Genomic DNA, 20,775 nt, shown 5'->3' with positions numbered 1-20,775 from the left:
TGGGCAGAGCTCGGAAGCACGGCGGAGCTCCGCCGCCGTTTGGCACCGATGAGGCATCCCGGACCAGCCGGCTGGTCCTTATCGCGCCATCCCAAAGGAAGTATTTGGGCCATAGGTTGGTCCCGGATTTCAAAACCAGCACAGGAGATAAGCAGATGCCTTTTTGTTGTGACACAGCTGCTCTGCCTGTGCCCCATCTCCGGCCCAGCCCTGGGCAGGGAGAGCAGCCCCAGCCTGGGTGCTGGGGGGGGGGTCCTGGGGTGATCCACCCCTCGCTCCCCAAACACCTTTGAGGTTTTCTGTTTGCTGCTGTTTTCCTTAAGGACCTGCAACCCGGCTCCTTTGATAACAGTTTTTCTGTAGATATGTCATCTCAGAGATGAAGTTAGAGACCAAGGGAAATCTGCAACTTCTGTTATCGCGGGGCGGGGGGGACAGGACAGAAACATTCTGCCCCAGCTCATCTTTTTCCCATTACAAAACCAGAACCTCGCGTGGGGAGCTGCTTCCTCCGACGCAGGTCACAGCTCACGTGCCGCAGGGAGCCCAGGGCCAGGGGAGCACCCGCGGTGCCGCAGATGCTGGAGGTCCCGGTTTAGCCTGTAAAGACGTTGTTCGATTTTGATATTTTTTTATTTCAAGCTTTCATCTATCCTGCACTTTCTAAACCACTGAGAGAGAGGAACTTTCTCTGACCACCGTGTCTTTGGCTGCTCTTGCTGCTCAGTTTCTAACCACCGTAACCAGAACGTCTGTTTAATCTGGATCTTGCTTTTTCTTCTTCGTTAACTCCTTAGTGTGAGTTTTTGTGCTGCTGGTGGGACAGACTCAGCTTTTTTCTTAAGGAGAACCACTAAGGAGCCGCGGGATTCTGCAGCGATGTCCCGTTGTGGCTCTGCTACATTGGAGCAACTGCGATGAGCGAGACGCAGGGCTGCTCTCGGCGTTATTTCCTTCTCGAGTAGGATGGGCTGAAGTCGCAGCTCGGAGACACACGTACGCGTCGCTCGTGGCATTGCTGGGGCCAGGCGGGAGAGCTGAAGGTGGAGTCTGTCCCAGCCTGTTAATGGAAAACAACTGTTTTCCCTGAGTGGCACAGAAAATGGAAGCGGTGTTTCTTATGGAAGTGCGTGTAGTTGGGCTGAAAAAGATGGGTGAGAGCGTTTCCTTGAGAACTGGGCATCTTACGTCCTAAACGCAAATTATTTTAGTTTCCTTGGCTAATAGAATGAATTTCTAGAATGTTTCCACTGATGTCACCAGAAGAAAAGTGGCTTATAAATGGCCCAGAGCCAGCACACGAAGCAGCCGTGAGAGTGCACGGACAAAAAGCCTGAGTCCGTATAGGGGTGATCACGGCACGTCGCTTGGTCGGCTCCTGGCGCTGGTGTTGGACTGCTGGTGGGACCCCTCCTGAGCAAACACCCTCGTTGAAGGGCTCTGGTGCGGGGATTGCGAAGGTCATTACGCTGCCAAGGTGTTTGTAAACAGTGATTTTGGGGAAGAGGGTACAAATGGGTTTGTGCGCTAGATTTTTTCTGCCAGAGATGCTTTTCACTTTGGAGAACTTTGATGCCTTTGAAAAGACTACATTCAGCAATTCTTCTATAATTACTTCAAAATTACAGCCATAAGCAATTATATTTTTCAATAGCTTATTGAGTGTACTGAATCCTAAGAAATTAACTACCAAATTTTCAAGGAGTAGATTTATTAATAGCAGCTGTAACTAGAAATCTCGTCTAATTTTGATCACTACCGAAAGAGCAGAAAGAATAAGGGCTCCTGTTTCCATGTATTAACAATATGACTGATAAAATTTGCAGGAGACATTCTTGGTGAACAAGATAATTACAGCTGTGCTGCTTGTGCCGCAATAATTAATGATCGTGCGCTTTATTCTCCAGGCTTGTTTTTCTTGTACAGCTCCAACAGTTTAAATAAAGGTCTTGATCTCTGTCGTTTCACGTGACATTGTTCTGAGGCTGGTTAGGCTGTAAAAGCCATCAGCCTAGAGGCAAATTTATTTTTCAAAATACAGCTTAAATCTGCGAACCATTTCTTAAATTATAGGTTAGTGAAAAGCAGGCCCTTCCCATGGAAACAGATAGAGTTTTTTAAGAACCATAGGCTTGAACTGATTTAGTATTAAAACCAAGGGCCCTGTCCTGGGCTAGGGAGAAGCCCCGCTGCTCCGGGCAATAGCGGGGAGCAAAAATCTTCACAGCTATGAATTCAGACTCCCATTTTTAGGGGGAGAAGAATCCTTAACCTAAACGCGACCCTTCAAATGTGTCGCAGTTGACTGCCGCATCCTCGTCCGTTTTTTCCCAGGCTTGCTCGCCGGGAAGCTGCTGACCCCGTGGGATGGCAGGTTCCTGCGGCAGCTCGCCCTTGGGTCAGCGGAAGAACCACCGGCTCGGGCAGCGCTCGGCAGGAGCCCGCGCAGGATTTGTCCGGCACAAGTCATCCGTCTCAGCAGTACGGGGCGAATTCCCTCTGTTTCAGAACGCATACAAGGGGCGGTTTTAGAGGAAATGTCTTCCATCAGCAGTGTCTGTCCTCTGCCTTCATCCCTTACAGTCGAAGCATGAGAGCTCATTAAGCGTTTCTAATTAATTTGTGATTCGGCGATTTCCTGTTCAGACTAACTAAAGAGGCAGCTGAGCATCATTACCGGAGCATGTGGCGGTCCTGCTATTTCAGCGAGGAAAATACTCCTGCCAACAGAACTGTAACCCCCTCCTCGCCCACGGTGTTTCCATCTGCCGGACCACCGTCCCCGGTGGGCTGTGCAGCGGTCACCGCACCTTCCCGTCTGTGGTGTCGCTGGCCCCCGTCCCCACGCACCCGTCCCCACCGGCCAGACCCCCGGGGACGCTTTTGCAACTGTTGGCGATTCCCAGCCTGGACACAGGCTTCTGCTGAGCTCTGCTCTCCGAGTTTCTTTATCGTTAATACTCTTCCTGCCATTTTTGGTTGCAGATTCTTTACCGTTTGTGTGCACATCCTTCTTTTAGACCACAATGGAAAAAACTCTGGGGTGGTTCCCGCTACCTCAAGGTCTCCTTAACTGCAAGCCCACAAACTCTTTCCATTTCTCTTGATACCTTCTTTAAAAAAGTGCGGCACGTTTGTAATACCCTCCTGGAGACAGACCCAATTAGTAGTTCACAAAATAGCAACTACTACAGCAATTGTTTGTATAAAAGAAAACACTTCTACGGCAAAGGCAGTTTTGCCTTGGATAAAGACAGCAATGAAACCCGACTGTTTAAATGCAATGCAGGCTTCTATGGAAAGAATGTGCCCACTAGCCAAAGCTCTGAGAAAAATATTAATCACTAAAACAGTTTGAAAAATTCAGATGTTGAGATATCTGCTGGTACCATCCGTGGCTTTTAGCATGCTGGTACGGCACTGGGAGCATTCCCAATGGCATGGAGGGGAGCCGGGGCATTGGAGGGCAGCTCGTCTGCGACGTGTCAAAACACAGTGCGCCCCATGCAGCTTTCCGGAAAAGTCAAAGCTTGCTGGTTCAAGTTGTGCAGCCATTTCATACGCAGTTATTAAAAAGACTATTTCCTTGCCACGATTGTTCTTGGTGTCACGGTGTTTCTGGAAGTCAGTGTGCTTCCTACAGGCCAGGCAGCTCTCTGCATGAATTCCGTCGTGTTCCCCTTTTTAATGGCAACAGCAAATACGTTTCCAGCCACAGCTCTGCCGACACCCCGACAGCAACCTCCATCACCTCTTCAGTGTTTCAGACTACGGAATGCTTGCATCTCGGATTTCACCTAGGTGAAACGAAATGCCAAAAAATCTAAAGAAATTGCTTCTGCCTCAATATCACCACTGTCGTCCTACCCGATAGATCTTTTCCCGATTTTTAAATTCACATATCATAGGAAGAAACCAAAAAAACCCCAGCCCGCTCTGCTCCGAGCAAGAGAAATTACTTCCATGTGGGGTAAGTGATTGTAGATAAGTGATATTTGTGTACGCAGGTGGCATCTGGTTTTCTGGCATCTGGGCAGGGCACCGAGCCGCGCGCTCGGTAACTTGCATCACCGCATGATTCACACCATCAGCTGACCTTCATCTAGCTGCTGTTCTGCTTTTATTTCCTTCGCTCCCTACAAGTTACAGTAAAGGAAATTCTCCCCGTGTTTCATACACAATGCTTCCTTTCATTCAAGGAAGACTGCGAATGGTTGCAATTCTAGCATTTAAAAACCCAACCAGTACAACCGTCTACTTGAAGAGCGCGGGATGGAGTAACGCTTCCCTCTCCCCTCACCCTTACCCCCCCACACACACCATACGCCCCCCAGGAGCCGCTGTACGTTGGTCACAGCCTCCCCTCCTGGGTGAAATCCCTGCCAGGCGATGCTGCGGACCCTCGGGGTGGGCTGACAGGGTTTGCGATGCGGGTCCCTCCCCATTTCGTGTGCCAAAAGGAGAAGTGAGCAGGTCTTCCAGGTCCGGCTCTGCGCCCAGAGAAGCCGTTCCTCCCGGATCCGCACGCGTGTCCGTCCCCGGCGGCTGAGGAAGGCCGGCCGGCATCCCTGGATGTCTCGGCTTTTTGATGCATGAAGGTAAAAGAGAGTCTGGTGGTCTCATCTCAGCAGGAGCACCTCAGCTGCCCGCTTTAGGAGAGTTTCTGGGCTGTGGGAAGAGGCCACCGCAGGCTCGGGGTGAATCCGTATCCCCTGCCATCCCATCTATCGCGATACAGAATTACTGTGTGACATTACCGAGGCTGGGGTCTCTGGAAGGAGGGGAGGAAGGGAGGAAAACCACACCGAGTGGAAGAAGATCTGCAGATCTTTTCAAAGTTAAAAATAGACAGGATTTTGTCTGCAGAAGACAGTTTGTTCTGTTATGCTGCTGACATCATGTGAGCACGCCGGACGCTTCTGCATTTGAAGACTAAAACCGTCACGCTGAAAACAGGAACTTTCTGGATATTCCGCATGCCTGAGATTTAATGGTTTCAGCGAGCTGCCTGATACCATCTCATCCATATGGTCGTGCTTGGGTGGGGGAACTAAACATCTCATTAGCTCTGTAGGGTCATTAAAAGCCAGAGAACAGATTATAAGGAATAATAAGGCTGTATGTCATCATGCAGAGACAGATGATAAAAGCAACCACCTCTGACACCGAGTGCTTCAATGCGAGGAGACCCAATTTGCCGGTGTGGAGGAGCTGAGTGCTTGCTAACTCACTAATGTCAGCAGGAGCCGTTTATACTCTCTTCATCAGAAAAATCAGACCGACAGCATCGAAATGTGACTAAAACCAGAGGATGATACAGGGAATTTTGGCCTACATAACTTTGCAATGAGTTCACCGAGCATTCCTGGCTCCCAGGCCTGAACCGAGTCTACTAAAACTGTGCAACATTTGTTCATAATCAAATTATAGTTTACACACACAGAGAGAAATGCAAACACACAGACACGTATCTTCCCACAAACATACAAAACATACGCATACAGTGGAAAGCTGATGTGGTGCTGCCTGAATTGTTGCGCTGTTCTCGGCTGTGGTAGCAAAGTACCCCGAGACCGACACCAGCAGCAAGAAAATGGTAAGAATTGCAAATCTTCCCCAGCCTCAGTCTTGATTCAAACGCTGTAATGGTTCTCGTAGGATTTCACAAATAAGTAGCATGTATTCAATTGCATAAAGCAGGGAAGTAGCATGTCAGGCGTTTATTCACAATTTCTTAATCTATTTGATTACCAGTTAAGAAAAAGTCTAGACTGTTGGCCTGTTATTTGGCAGTAGAGAGGTTGTTTATTATTTTTCCACATGCTCAGAGAATTACTCCATTTACTTAAAAAAGGGGGAGGACTGAAATCCTATTTACTCTAATCTTTATCATATTTAAACTGGCTCCCCTCCGTAGGCATGCCCTTTTACTAGCTCAACACTGTCAGCCAAAATGTTGTCCACTTACAAATGTCATAGATACACAGAATGGTAATATTGGGTTATGCAAGCGTTTGGCTTTTTGCCTCTGAAAATAACTACTCAGTAGGAAAATACAAATACCACTGCATGTTCTCTCTGGGTTATAACAGGTCAGAGTCACAAAATCCCCACTGTTTGTGAAATCATCTTGCAACTTATAGTTATGCAACTTCAAGCGGACCTCAAAAATTAATGAAAGAGACATTAAACGTTTGGAATAAGAGATGCTGAATTGGTTACTCATGCCAGATTACTGGTGGGCAGTTTCCCACGGCAAGAGTGTTTTTTCTTTTTGTTGTTTTTTTTTTGGTTTTTTTTTGTTTTGTTTTGTTTCTTTTTTTTTTTTTAAGTCTTCATCTTTGTCTGTGCCCTGCCCATTCTTTTACCCACCCTCCCCTTTCTAATGGTTTTTGGCATGAGGTTTCCTACGACAAATGAAGAAAATCTTGCAGCTAAAGTTTGAACCTGATTATAACAACAAAGAAAATGCAAATGGGGTAGTCACTAGACTCCAGATTGCCTCCTGTCAGGGCAGGTTTTCCCCCGCCGCCCCCATCTTTAATTTTTTCAGGCTAGAGCTTGGACATCTGTACACTGTTGCTGGATACCTCCAATATCTAGACAGGTCCATATGCTCTTTTAGCTTTTGCCAACACAGTGCTGGGGCTGGAATCAAATATCTGTAGGTTGTGCGTAGTAAAAATAAAACGGCAGAAGACAGACAAACCATTTGATAAAAGAGCCTGTTTCAGACAGAGCTGTTCCACTGCGGAGTGTCTATCTGTTTGGGGCAAGAGCTTCCAGCTTTGAGCAAACCAGCTGTTTTTATTTTAGATGTTATTTTATAACAATTTTTGATGTTTTTGTCAGATCTTACTGTCTTTTATCAGACACTGCTGATAATGTTGTTCGCCGTACCGTGCCTGGGGCAGACTGGGTGCTCTGGTGACTCGGCAGGAGTCCTTTCGCTCCTGATCCCACTCACTCACATTCGACAGAGCCTGGTAATTCTGCAGCGGGGCGGCAGCAGGCGCAGGACGGGCAGCCGGCCATTCCTCGCTTCGGTTGCACCTTTCGAGTCACTCGGCAGCCGGCGAGGGAGAGGAATGCCCTTCTTGATACGTGTCTTTTCACATTTGGACATGGCAGGGAAACGAGGTAGATGAGAACGTCCATCTAAGCGTCACAGGACAGCCAGTGCTGTTTCAATATAAATAGCTTTCACTGTTCTCACTGGCAACTTTCAGTGAGTCAGTATCAATGCACGTCTTTGTTTTCATAGAAACCTTAGTAAATGAAGAGCAAATAACCTAATTCACTGTTTGCTTTAGCAGATTGCTCCTAACTTGGGAACGAGGACTCCAGAAGCGAGCCGGGGATTTCCTGACACGATGGCCCGGGTGCGACGTTCCTAACCCCACTGTGCGTCCTCAGGCATGAAATATTTCAGAGTTGCCACCTGTCCTCCAGGAAGCCTTTCTCGTGGATACCCCATAAAGTCCCCTCAGTCAAGAGATGTTCCCTTCAGTTGGGAGCCAAGACCTGGGAAACTGTTGATCTCTCCAGCCGGAGCTACGGTTCAGTCTGCTCCAGGGAGCAGCTGGGGCTTGTCATCCCCCTCTCTTCGCATGTTAATGCAGTCTTAAGACCTTTCAATCTCAAGGCTCACTGTATTCACAGTACATTCACACCAGCACTCAGCACGTTAGAGACCATCAAAGATGTGTGACAGGGAACATGAAAAGCAAGGAAAATTGCCACTGAAGGTAAAGCAGGAGTAGAGAAAGCGTTGTATCGCCACATTTAAAAGTTCTTAGGCTTCCCATTTGTTTCAGTCTTGTTGATTAAGGCTGAAAAATAAGGGTTTGACTGTCATGACGACCTCTGTAATTGCTTACGTGTGCATGGCTTTCTAGTTTTACCCTTCGGGAAAAATCTGTACGTGGAAGGAAAGCCGTGCTAGTCTTGAGTTAAAGAGAACAAAGATGGGGGTTTAGTTTCAAAAATTTTATTATGATACAGCGGAAAGATAAAGATCTCACGATTCTCATGCTTCATTTCTGCATTTTACCGTTATCCTTCGCACTGAAGCTCTAGGAATATGCACAGTGGGGAACTTAGCCTCAGAAGGAGAAAAATTACTGGTACGAGACAAAATGATCGTTTCATTCTTGCTTTTGATTTTCCAAAAATAATTTGGTATTGCACACTTTCTGGGACATAATTTCAGAAATTGAAATGTTGAGCTGCAAAACGCTGTTTTAGACAGAAGATCAATGTTCTTCTCTGGGTACCTTGATCAGTGTTGTGCCATTTGCAAAAATGTAACTTTCCTGCAAAAGGTGCACTTGCACAAAATAACTGATTATCCCTTTGTCTCCCCAATTTCACACACTTTTACTGAACCGTCACAAACATGTTCTACTCAGGAAGTTAATCATCGGAATAAGCGTATATGGTAAAACAGTCTGAAGAGATTCTTCCCATTGCGGGATCCCAGAACATTTTGTTTTCCTCTAGTCAGGCAGAGAATTAGTTTGTACATCTTCCTTGCGGTGTGTTAACCACATACTTAGCGAGTAGTCTTTGCCAATGATGTGAATGAATCTCTGAAGGGGATTTTTTTTTTTCTTTTCCCCCAAAGCTAAGAAATAAAAAACAATAGCCTAGTAGCCATATTGGAGAACGAGAGGAAGGAAATTGCCAGGCTGTAATAAAACTCATGGGAACAAGAAATATATAGAATACATAAAAATACAAGTAAAAAATATTTCAGTGTATGATGATTATGCATCTTTCCCACTGGGAGAGGTGAGGAAGCTGAGTTTTACCCTGAAGAATCTGGGATGTGCACAAGGTGGTGAAAGGCGTGAGATTAAAAGACATCTTTGGGAGTGTCAGTGAACCAGAACAATCGAGGGAACATACCAGGAGGAGGAGATGTACTTTGTAATTTAGCTGATCTTCTCAAATTCACGGACGTTTGAAGCAGAAACATTTAATCTCCCGAGATTGCAACTCATCTGTACGAATAGCAAGACACCTTTGATTCTGATATGTAAGACTACAGATATTGTTATTTTTCGATAAATAAAAAACTACACAACAAGTAATTATGCTTTATTCGGGCAGAGTGATACAATCCAGACAAAAGGGAAGCAAATTTTCCCCTCCACACAGACAATAGGCATCCTGCTTGGCCACATCCTTTAATCCCAGCCCTGAAATTACTCACTTGTGAAAGCTTCTTAATTGTGTTTAACTACGTAGGCTTTACCATGTGGAGATGTAGGCTGTAACACCAGTAAGCAGTTAGGATCGTGACACTCGTTTCCATTGTTCTCCAGATATTTGGGAAAATAAACCTGACAGCTAAAATAGCCCCTGGAATAATTGCAGCTATTAGAGCCATTACCTACCCAAATTCAGGTATTTTTGGACTGAGGGAAGTCTTGTTTCATGGGTCAGTTGAGCCAAGCAATTAAATTGGAAGAGCAGCTTTGGTTCCTATCGAGTACCTCTGTCTACCTCACTGCTCGATGCGTGTCTGTTGGCTGATGTACACTAAGTAAGGTAATCTGTGTGCAAAAAGAAAGTGGAGTACTAATTTTATTCCCATGTTGAATACCCACTTCTGCATTATTTTGATAGCGGGAATGCTGAAGAGCTAGCATAGGTGGTAAAATGAGCTGCCTTGTAAAAAACCAAGATTAGGATTTAATTATTACAGGTCCGTGAGAACTGTCATAGCACAGACTTCTGTTATGCTTTTTATTCTAGTCTTACCATTAAGTTTTTTTCCAGCCATCTGCACTTGGGGAGTATCGACTAATCTTTTACATTACCTTTAGCTAGAAACTGAGCTGATAAAGAAAAATTACTTGATTTGCTATTATACCTCTGGTAAAAAAAAAAAAAAAAGAAGTAAAAAATAAGAAAAAAGAATCTCTTAATAAAGAAGGATTCATGCTTCAGTTCTTTTCTACTTGCTTCTCCTCGATTACTCAGGAAAACTTTTTTATCTCCAGCTTTTCGATTTGGGTTCCTGGCAGGGAATCTCACAAGATTCCCACACTACTGGAAATAATATTTTATGTACTAAAGTTGAAAAAGGATAACATGTTCTGCCAAATAACTAGTACAAACTTCTGACCTTTGGAACAATAACAGACATGATATTTGGAAATGTTAATTTTACCACGGAAGTTCAAAATGAAGTAAAAAAAATAATAATTGTCTCGATAGACGTTATGGGACTGGAATCGTGTCCTTACCTGATGGTCATTTTTGAGAGCATCATATATTGTCTCTCTAGTGGTTGCAGTGGAATGACTTTTTGATGTTAAGAATAGTTGCTTTTCAGATCTGGGCTATCCATTCCACTGTCATTGTGCCTGCAGTGGTACTAGGCACAGCACCAGAAAAAGTCTACAGCTGAGGAAATGTCCAATTTTCTCGGATTTTTCTTTGAAGGAAACACTGGAAATATTGTAAAACAACTTGGAGTGGCCATTAAAGTCCTTCGGTACAACAAAGACAACTGTGCCATAAAGGGCAAGTGGTAAGGAGAACGGGAAGGAATAGCTGGAGAAAGGGAAGAAACAAAACCGCTCTTGTTTATTAGGAAGGAAGGAGAAAAGGACAAACACAAGTTGTGTGCCTGCATAGCTTTGATCTCATGAATTTACAAAACCGGACTGGGGGTAAGGAAGGAAATCTCTCGAGGCGTGTTTGAGACACGGCTGCTTCCTGGTGTCCCCGAGGGGGCCGGCATCACTGGAAACCCAGGCCCTGGGAGGACATGGGAACCAGCCCAGGTCCGCTTTGGAGAAACCCCACGAGACTTCGGAGCCGTGCAGCTGCTTTGTGTTTAAGGCCGAGAGCCAAACGCCGAGGTCGGGCCTTCCACCCTCACGCGCCTCTGAGGCGACGCCGGGGTGGGCTCACACACCCGGGGAATCCGAACCCACAGCTCCAGGCCTGAAGAAGACGACTTTTAGCAGCTCGTGAAACAGGAAGGTAAAATATTCTGTGGGCTGTGAGGAAAAGGTGGGAACGTACGCAACGTGCATGAATAACGGCGAAGAAACGACACGCTAACGTTTGGTGCCATGACCGAAGCGCACCCGCCCATCGGAGAAGCGTGTCCCATTCGGTGTCGAAACTTGACGAGCGCAGAAAGCGCGTTATTTCGGCCGTGAAGGCGGAACACGAGGCGCTGGTAGGAGAAACCGGCCCCGGCGGCGCCGGCCCTGTCAGGGGAAAGGGGCGGCGGTGCCACGCGCCGCCGCCTCGCCACAGGGCGCGCGAGGCCGCCGCGCATGCGCCGCGCCCCTCCCAACCCTCGCGAGCCTTCCCTCCGCGCGGCTCTTACGACTCCGCCCTCTCCCCCACCCTACCGCAGGCGGGCGGGGGGGGGGGGGGGAAGAGGGCGTCGCTCAGCCGCAGCCCCGCCCTTTCCCCCCCTCCGCCCCGCCCCTCGCCCTTCTTGCTGATTCTCTGGGTTAAAGAGCCCGCTCTCGCGTTTTTCTGTCTGGGGAGGGGGATGCGCGGTGGGTGAAGGGGGCCGGCACGGCGGCGGCGGTGGTGGTTGGCGGCGGTTGCTGGTGGCGGCCTGCGGGGAGCGAACGAGCGAGCGGGCCGGTCTCCGGACGCGGAGCGAGGCGAAGGCTCCTTTGGCGGGCCCGAGTCGCGAAACTCCTCACCCGCCCGCGTCGCTTTGTGCGGTCCCGGCGGGCGGAGCCGCTCGGCGTAGGGGCCGAGCGGGCGGGCGCAGGGAGTCCCGCTCCGGCCGGTAACTTCCCGCAGCCCGCGCGGACTTCTCCTCACGGCGGGGCCGCCGCCTCAGCCGCCGCCTCAGCCGCCGCCGCCTGGGCCCGCACGATGGGGAACGGCGCCGGCCGCCGGGGGAACGCGGCGGCGGGAGCCGGCGCCACCTGCCCCGAGCGCCGCTGTTGAACCGGCAGCCGGAGCGCTGTGGAGGAGCCGCCCGCCTGGTGAGCAAGCCAGCCCGGCAGCGGGCACCGCGCCCGCCCCGGGGCCTGCCTCCCTCCCTCCCTGCCTGCCTGCCCTCCCCGCCGGCCCCGCTCCCCTCTCCCCGCCTCGGCCTTCTCTCCCCTTCCCCGCCCGGGCCCGCCGCCTGCCCCGCGGCGGGGTGTGTGTGTGAGGCGGCGCGGCCTCCCCCGGGCCCCCGGCGGGCCCCCGGCGCCGGGAAAGTTTCGGGGCGCGTCCCCGCCACGGGGCAGCGGCGAGAGGGGCCGCCCGTGGGCGCCGGGGCCGGGGGCCGGGTTCCGAGCTCGGGGGCCGGGGGCCGTCGTTGGTGAGCGGGAGGGCGGCGGGAGAAGCCCGGGCGGGAGCTTGGGCTGATCGCGTTGTGTTGTTGTGTTCGGTTGTTCCTTGCTCGCCTGGAGGCATCGCCCCCGCCAGCTGTTCTGAGGAGTTTACGGACCGGGAGGAGCAGAGTAATAGAATGACCTCTCCTGTGGACCCCAAGATTAAACAGGCTTTGCGAAAGAAACCATCAGAAAGGACTGCGGAGGTAAGGGGGCTGCGGCTCCTTCCCCTCGGGGTCTTTTTCTTTAATTTTTTGTTGTTGTTGTTGTTTGTTTGTTTTTCCTTGGCGTAAATCTGGATTCCGACAGGCTGCTTCTTGCTCGGTGCCGGGGTTCGAGGTGTTGGCGTGCCGCGCGCGACCAGGCTGGCGCTCACAAACTTCTTCTGTGTAGAGTGGGGTTATTTATTTATTTCTGTTTTCCAAAGTTGGACCTCTGGAGACCAGCGGCGTTTTAAACGTCGCTGGATGTAGACGTAAGGCACTTTATGAACTACTTCAGGCAAGCTGTAGGAAGAAGAAGAGGCAGATCACTGAAAAGTAAAATTATGCATGTTTCAGTGAGGCAAAACTTCTGGGAAAAGTTAGTGAGCTTAAAGACTTTGCTTACCTGTACAGTGATGCAGATTTAAACAAAACCAAACTAATTACGCTTCGCAGACTTCATAAAGAGAATGTTTCTACAGCGAGTGGGAGTGTAGAAATGTGCGAGGCTGGTTAGTTACAATAAAACGCATTTTCCAAATAACTGCCTTCTCTGTCCCTTCCCCGCAAGCTAGTCTGTAATCAGCCATGTATTTTTGGGAATGGTAATATCATGGAGCATTAATTTAATATATGCTTGATAGCATTTACATTTCACTGAAAAGCTGATTGCAGTTTGTTTGCTTACCCTAGCCTTTTTAAACTTGTTTCCCTTACGGTGATTTTTTTTTTTTTTTTTTTAATGTGCTCAAGAATTAGTGTTATGAAATGATACGCTCTTGAGATTGTCCCTTTGAGACCGGGAAACATCTGTTCTCCCTTGATACTTCATGGAGAGCACAATGTCCTGCCTGGTCTTCCTTATAAGTTAATTATGAAAAGGCTGCTCAGGGAGAACTGCTGCAGAGACTGCTTCAGAGTATGTCCTAGCAGGACAGAGACCCCAATTCCCCTTCAAGTCAGCCTTGTAAGTGGCTGAAGTACATGTTTAGTCCCAATGTTTACTTGCCTTGGGATATCTGATACATTCCTCCTTGTGTCTCTGCTCCCTAAATTAACCATGAGGTAGTCTCTCTGTTGTTTCTGCTTTCTTATTTTTATCACTCCTCTCTTGCTTCGGACTTTTCTTTCTTTCTCTTCAGCTGTAGTCTTCAGTTAGCAAAATTCCTTTGCTGGTGTGGTTTGCAGTGTTGGGCAGCTGGGTTCATCACAGAAGTGTCATTCATGAACTAGCATACCGTGCTGGCTCGTCACGGGTTTGACTTTGGGCAACAGGTAATCTGGCCTGGCCTGAAACATCTGCCCACTGCTGCTTCTTGCAATACTGGTGTCTCACGGCTGTGTACGGCTTTTTGTTCCTTTTTTTTTTTTTTTAAGCCGTCCCCAGTCCTGTGTCCGTCCGTTCCCCCCCTCCCCAGCAATTGTCATGGAATTCTTTAGGGTTGTTGTCTTATTTTGGCTACAACTGCCTTAAAATAAGTATTTCACTTAACCTTGTGATGTTAAACCATCTGATATCATGATGTCCAACTGCACTGGACCGTGCTCTTGGGTTCATGTGGATCTGTGCAGATTTCCACTGAGACTGACATCAGGGTTGTGTGCAGGTTTGAATTTGCCAAGGTATCTCAATTGTGGAAAAAAAAGAAAATCTAATCTTTGCTAATCTAACTAATGGTACTTCTAAAATGGCTTGTTAAGAAAAAAAAAAAGTAATTCCCTTGTTAATCTGGCCCTTTTTTGGCATGCATTTAGAGACACTGCACAGTGAGACTACTCGTGATTAAAGTTAAACGTGTACTTAAAACTTGGCAGGATTGGGTCCTCTGTTCTTGTTGCATGTTGCTGAGTGGATAATTGCAGTCAAATCACTTTTGTTTTCTTGGGGTATTTTTGTTTAATATACATTTAGAAATTAACCTGATTTCAAGAAAAGCACTTCCCTGTTTCATTAGCATGGTGTATCTGGGGGTCCCTTTTCTGGATCTATACTACCTGTTCAGACACAAAGCAAAAAATTGAGCCTCCCCAGTGTGGCCATTCTCTGCCAGATTTCCCAAGCATATGCTCTGAGATGTGATGACAGATGGCTATAGGGTGATAAGGGAACTGGAGGAAGCAATTGCAATGTTAATTTTTTTTTTTTTCTTTTTTAATTGTGCTAAGCATCCTGACTTGTCAACTTTCTTCTGTAGGCTGCAAGACTTTGGTCAGGGCAGTCAAAACCTGCTTAGCACAGCCCTTAGGGTCAGACCCCAGTTTCGGGTGTCCCTGTGCAGAGTGTACGAGCTGTGACTCCCATCTTGAAGTATCCAGTTGTGCATGGACAAAAAGTATGGCTTCGTTTCTCCCCTCCTACTCTCGTAGGAAGGTATCATCAGCTCCTCCCACATCAAATCAGCTGCGTGGGGCTGCTTGTATACTTCAACAGCATTTTTATACAGGAAAAAGCACAAAATTTTCCAAACCTTGATTGACATTTTATGATGAGCCAAAGCTGCTTGACCACGAGTTTCAATAGCTTTCAGTCCCTTTCTGCCGCCCCTCTCTGTTCCTGCAGTTTATATGGGCAGTTTACCTGGGTATTACAAATTACAGGGTTGGGGCTGCGCTGATGAGTAGCGTGGTCTGGTGCTTCATAACTATCATGTGTACAGCAGTCTCTGGAAAAATACAGATAAATAATCCACATGTCAAATTTTGCATATGAGCAGTATTATTATCCATATGATTTTGATTTTTAGGACTTTTTCTTGACCAAATGTTTTGATTTGTATGATCTGAGGAACTAAGCAGGGAGATATTAAGATATTTCTATAATTTACTTATTTTGGGGAATGATCTCGACAGCTTGCTCAAGTAAAAATTTTAATTCTTGATGCTACAAATATTTTTGTTTGGAAAAATCTCTGTTAGGGCAAGTTTTCAGTGTTGTGGTAACATTCCAATGTTTGCTAATTGTTTAAGTGTATAAGTTATGCATATTGGACAAGTACACACTTGATTTTTTTTTTGTTGTTGTTGCTCAGATACTTCATGTGTTATAATCTTTAATTTATTTGGCGGAGGGAATTATTTTGATGAACTCCTAAAGATTGTAGCTAACAGTTAATGATGTATACGTTTTTATGTAATTGCTGTTCTGTTACTCCATTTAGAAACTTACTTTGGTACTACCCAAATCTGAGAAGTCTTGAATTTTTTTTCTTTCTTTTATTTTCTTTCTTCCGTCTGCTGCAGTGCATCATAAAATTGTACAGATATGTGATGTAAGCTGGCTGTTCTTGTGGAAAGTCTTTGAGAACGTTTGCTCGTGGACTGATACCCATGTATGTGGCAGATTGCCACCTTAGGATGCGAGTCCCACTTCAGTAAAACTTAAGACTCATTGGTTACACAGATTGACTGTGACCATATACTGACACTATATATAAATCTGTCTCTTTCTTGGGTTCAGCCTGAAAGTGCAGAATTTGTAAGGGTTCTCCCAGATGTTAGTTTCGATAACAGATTATCCTAAGAAATCGTTTCTTCTGTGTGCCCTGTCTTGTCAGATAGAGGAAACCTTTGCAGTAATTGGACACTTAATCACTTTACCAAAAAAACAAAATCATACCTATATTTAAACTAGAGGATTTCATATACTTGTTTAATATTTTAATATCTGCATTTGTCTTCCAGGCTTATGCTGATGTCTGTGTGGTGTTAAATGTGGGAGTATTTATACACACAGGTCCTCCAGTTCTTGCAGGTTGGGAATACAGGATTTACGTACTTCTATGCAATGTTTTAGCTTTGTCTTGTATATCATCGTGACTGTTTCTTGTGTCACAGGTGTGGATATTAAATTAGTAATTTGGGAATATTTTAATAGAAGGAAATCATTTGTTCAAAGTAGTAGGAGGGAAGGATGAATGTTCATGCCGCTCTGTATGCTCTCATTAAAGGTTTAATTTTTTGAGGCTCAGAATTCCTTATCAGATCCATACAAAGGCTGTGATGTTAGTCTTTTGGGGAGTGGTTTAGTGCCTACCACAGATAAGGTCTCAGTGGTTGATAGGGCAAAATAGCAAATGATTATGCTCCTTTTTCTTTCTCTTTCCTTCCCCTTCCCCGTGAGTGTGCTCTCTTCCATTTTTAATGGGTCCTTTTCCCAACATAGTCTCCTTTTAGTTCTTCATGACTTTGTTCTAGACAGTATTTCCTCTTCGTGGTTCAGAAAGCTTCGCCTTTTATTGGACTTCAAAGAGTTTATTTTTATACTCTAAACTCTTGTATTTTCCTAACTTTGTTTTGTTTCAGTAATTCTTGATTAATGTTAATTCAACCTCATTTAGCAATACTAACTCCTCTTTCTCTTCCTGTTCCCTTTTTATTAATACAGTGGAAAGAGAAAAAACCCTGATTTGCACAACTGTGTCATAACAGGGTCTGCTATTTGGAGTGTGTATGTGATACTTCCTGACAGCTTATATATAGAGAAATAGATCTGCATGAATCTAAATCATGCACAAATAGTACATTGATGGGCATTATAAAATGGCTGTAATAAATAAAATAAATTATTGCTGACAGCATAACAAAGGCACTCTTGTACTGTAGCACAGCTGAGCCAAACAGAGGAGAACATCTGCTTCTTGTTTCCAGAAATAGCTGGTATTTTGAAGTGGGTTTTTTCATCCTTTTAATAATTTTCTGTAAACTCAGTAGGTGAAACAGGGGATTAGCCTTTGTTAAAAATCCATTGTTTCTGTAGTTTGCAGTGAGCTTTTAGGAGTGTTAAAGTAACTACAGTTTTGTTTTTGGATAGCCATTTATCATAATCAGAATTGTAGAATCACTACAAAAATCTAGATGCTTGCAGTTATCTTAAAGCTGAAAAGAAATTTGTATTAAATGAAATTACAGATGCTGGTTTGTATCTAGTAAAAATTCCTTACTGTTAGTATGTGGGCCTCCAAAACAGGGAAAAAGGAGTGATGGAAACCTGACTCCTGCCATAATTTTCTACTACCTAACCTCTATCTTACATTTTCATTCCCCCCCTTTTTTTTTTGTTAGTCATATATTCTTTTATAGCTGACGCTTTCTGAGACTTTGTCATGCAAGTAAGAGTTCTGGAGCTCAAACTGAAGATGACCAGCAGTTTACCTGGTGTAAAATACTTGAGATTTTTCTGTAGCTCTGTGCTTTGGTATCTTTGCCAGCAGGCCTTCCCAGACTGTATATCGAAGATGAACTGAGCAGTGCTACGTAACTTCTATCCCTTACGCTGCAGAGACTTGGTTCCATCTTTGTGTGTGACTGGGCTTGGAAGTTGGAAGAGACCTTTAAAGCCGATGTATTGGTTATCGCTGGGTGGTAACCAAAGTGATTGTGAACGCGTACTGACCTGCCTGCAAGTTACTACTAATAAATGCCTGGCTAGGTCATTGTGTACCTTATGCAGATTGCCTTTCTGTAGTCATATGACAACAATTATTATTTACAGTTACAAGAATGTAAAACCTTGTAATATAATTATGAATACTTTATAAGCAGTCTTGTGAAGGCAACAGTTAGAGTTTAATTTTTGTTCTGTACAATTGAAAAATCAAATGCAGAAAAACCTGTTGTTTTATTAGCAAAAATGTTGAGTAACTGCAGCTTTAGAGAAAGACTTAAAAGTGCACGCACTCCAGTCCTGTGTGCTGCCTTGTTGATACCATATTCTATCAGCATCTTTCTAAGACTAGAAAAGACCTAGAATTGTGAGGTTTTCTTAAATATTAGATATGTCTCTTTAAATAAAATGTGTTGTAAAGCCTTTTTTTTTTTTTATAGCCGTCTAGTAAAATTAAAGTTCTGAACAATGGTACCTGAGGAGTGATGCATTGGATATCATATTGGTGGCTGCAGCTCTTCAGATTGAGTATTATTCATAAGCAGAATGTAGTTTCTTTGTTAATGAAGTAAGTCCTGAAATTCTTTTACTTTTAATGAAACAGTAATAAACCTTCTCTCTTCCTCCTGCACTTCCCTGCCACATAGCTTCCAGTTGAAGGTAAAACAAAACCACATTTTTTTCCAGGCTGCTCATTAATTTAATGTATTTTAAGCTCATGATAAATACAGCGTTGACAATCCTGGAGGATTGTCTGACAAGCCTTGGAGCTTTGGGAGAGCTGCGTCTCTTCAGCTGCCAGCTTGATGAGTTAGGAAGTTTTTAGTGCTTCTATTTTCCTCTATTTTGTCTTGTAAGAGTGCTTTGGGTGGGTAGTTGTCTCTTATTATTCTATTTCTTAATACAGTGTAGTATCGTGAATCTTCATCTCAATTAGACCTGTGGTTTTCCTGTAGTAAAAAAAGCCAAGCTTGCAAACTCTTGTACTACTCACCAAAATGCTTTTTGATAATTCATCTTCATGAACTTTGTATTTGTGCCTTGTTTTCTGAGATGGTCAAGAATGATGTTCTTTGATAGACATGTCTCAATCCTCTATTACAAAAATTCAGACCAATTGATGCATGTTTGCTGGTAGGTGGTCAGTCTTGCTGAGCATCCCTGGGAAAACAGTGTAGGTAAAATGTGGTGTCACCCTCCCCGAGACTGGGCAGGGTCGAATCTCTCTTCTGGGTAATTAAAATTAGCCTCCTTTTGCATTATTAATCTGTGGCTGATTGTAGGACTGACTCTGGATTCATAAAGTCTTACTTAAAATCAGTGGAATTTGGCTATTTTACTCTAGTTGTTCTCATTGCCCTGTGGACACGGCTCCACGCTTGTGGCGTACGGTCGATTTGCTTGTTTCTTGGCCAGAAGTACTCAACAACCTGGCATATGTTTCAGTACCCAAATAATTCAGATTATCACTAGTTGGAACCTTAAGTACAACACACTTTCTGAAGCTGAAATCAACCTTAAATTAGTTGCGCTTAAAATCCATCTGTGGTTTCAAATGAACCAAAATACAATATTGGAGCATTTACCAGTTTTTAACCAAATGTTGAAATATGTAAATATTCTGCTATAAGAGCTTCAATGTCTGTCTTAGGAGGGTTTTTTTTGTTTGTTTTTGGCCAGTTTTTTTGAGCTTGTTTTTGTTGTGCTTTCAGCAGCAAGATTGAATGTGTTGCTCATATTAGTCTTTTGATTATTTATGTCTCAGGGACACAAATAACGTTATGTTGAGCCTTGGACAAGGTACTGCGTTCACAGAGGAGGGCTTCTGGTTTGGCTGTTCTGCAGCTGTTGTCTGTCTGGAATACCTGCAAGGAAACTTTGCTAGTGGTTCGCAGAAATAAATATTTTTTCCAGCTTTCTTAACAGTTAAGGCCTGTTGACTTCAGTCAAATATAGATTCATGGTTCCAACCAAGTAAATCAGGTTTCAGGGCACTGTTCTAGCTTCGAGTACATATACTGGCTTTACTGAAGTGTCATTGAAAAATAGGTTTTTCTTAAATTTAGAGTCTGTCTAACAAAGTTTCCTTGTTGAAAAACTTTAATATTAAACAAGTAGAGAAAATAGCATGAATGTTGCTGGGCAGGTGAGTTTTGTTTTTAGAGTCTGTGTCTGTATTAACCCATATTGTGGGTAAGGATATTGAAACTGTCCTGGAAGGGAAGATTTGGACAGGAGTGAAAGGAGTAAAAATAACTCGGATGGAAACAGGGAGGCATTGTGATGCCTAAGGTGCCCTGAAGTACATGTATGAATTTTCCTGATTAATTATTTTTGCAAGAGCATTATTAAACAAAGCTGGAAAAAAAAAAAAAGTCAAAACCAAACCCACAAAAAACCCCTCCCCAACACCATTTTCTTTTTTGTCTTTCAGTTTGGGTGAAATGCCAAAGAAAGTAAACTTGTAATGAAAACTCAGAGAAGTAGATTAGGCTGAGTGTTTGTTGTTCATCACCTAGCATAGTGCTAATAACCTAGGAACATGCTTACAGTTCTTCCACCTAATAGCTGTGACTTTATGGTTTCTGATATCCCTGGCAGCTGAGGTCAAATCATGGCTTTTTCATTGGTTAAATAAATGTCTGGTACTTGCGTCATTATGGTGTAAAGTAATCAGCATTACTCCTGGAAGTGTCCCAGTCGTTGGCTTGGTGCGATTTGTTAAAACTGATTATGGTCACGCTGGTTTCTAAAGCATCTCTTTTAAATACGGGTCTCTGAAGAGTCACTGGGACTGCATCGCTGCTGCTTTCCCCGGCATGGACAGAGCCTGGGATTTTTGTTTGCAGTGACACTTGGACCTGCTTCTCTAAAC

The 20,775-nt window shown here is 45.0% G+C and overlaps 1 protein-coding gene across 7 annotated transcripts in view; it reads left to right on the top strand.

The window, feature by feature from the left end:
* The first annotated feature begins 11,708 nt into the window (after positions 1 to 11,708).
* Positions 11,709 to 20,775, top strand: part of RAPGEF6 (Rap guanine nucleotide exchange factor 6) — a 135,008-nt gene continuing 125,941 nt past the window's right edge. For 3 of the 7 annotated variants that reach the window (XM_049830071.1, XM_049830069.1, XM_049830070.1), the window contains exons 1-2: positions 12,195 to 12,245; positions 12,278 to 12,520. In XM_049830071.1, coding sequence (XP_049686028.1) covers positions 12,452 to 12,520 — 69 coding nt within the window. In that variant the 5' untranslated portion in view covers positions 12,195 to 12,245; positions 12,278 to 12,451. Of the gene's footprint in view, positions 11,979 to 12,192; positions 12,246 to 12,277; positions 12,521 to 20,775 lie in introns of those variants that run through there. The other 4 variants (XM_049830074.1, XM_049830067.1, XM_049830072.1 and 1 more) reach the window with 4 other exon arrangements.

This window comes from Accipiter gentilis, chromosome 26 (genome assembly GCF_929443795.1).
Source record: "Accipiter gentilis chromosome 26, bAccGen1.1, whole genome shotgun sequence".
NCBI lineage: Eukaryota > Metazoa > Chordata > Aves > Accipitriformes > Accipitridae > Astur > Astur gentilis.
The sequence above is the reverse complement of the archived record's forward strand: the minus strand, read 5'-3'. Positions and strand labels throughout refer to the sequence as shown.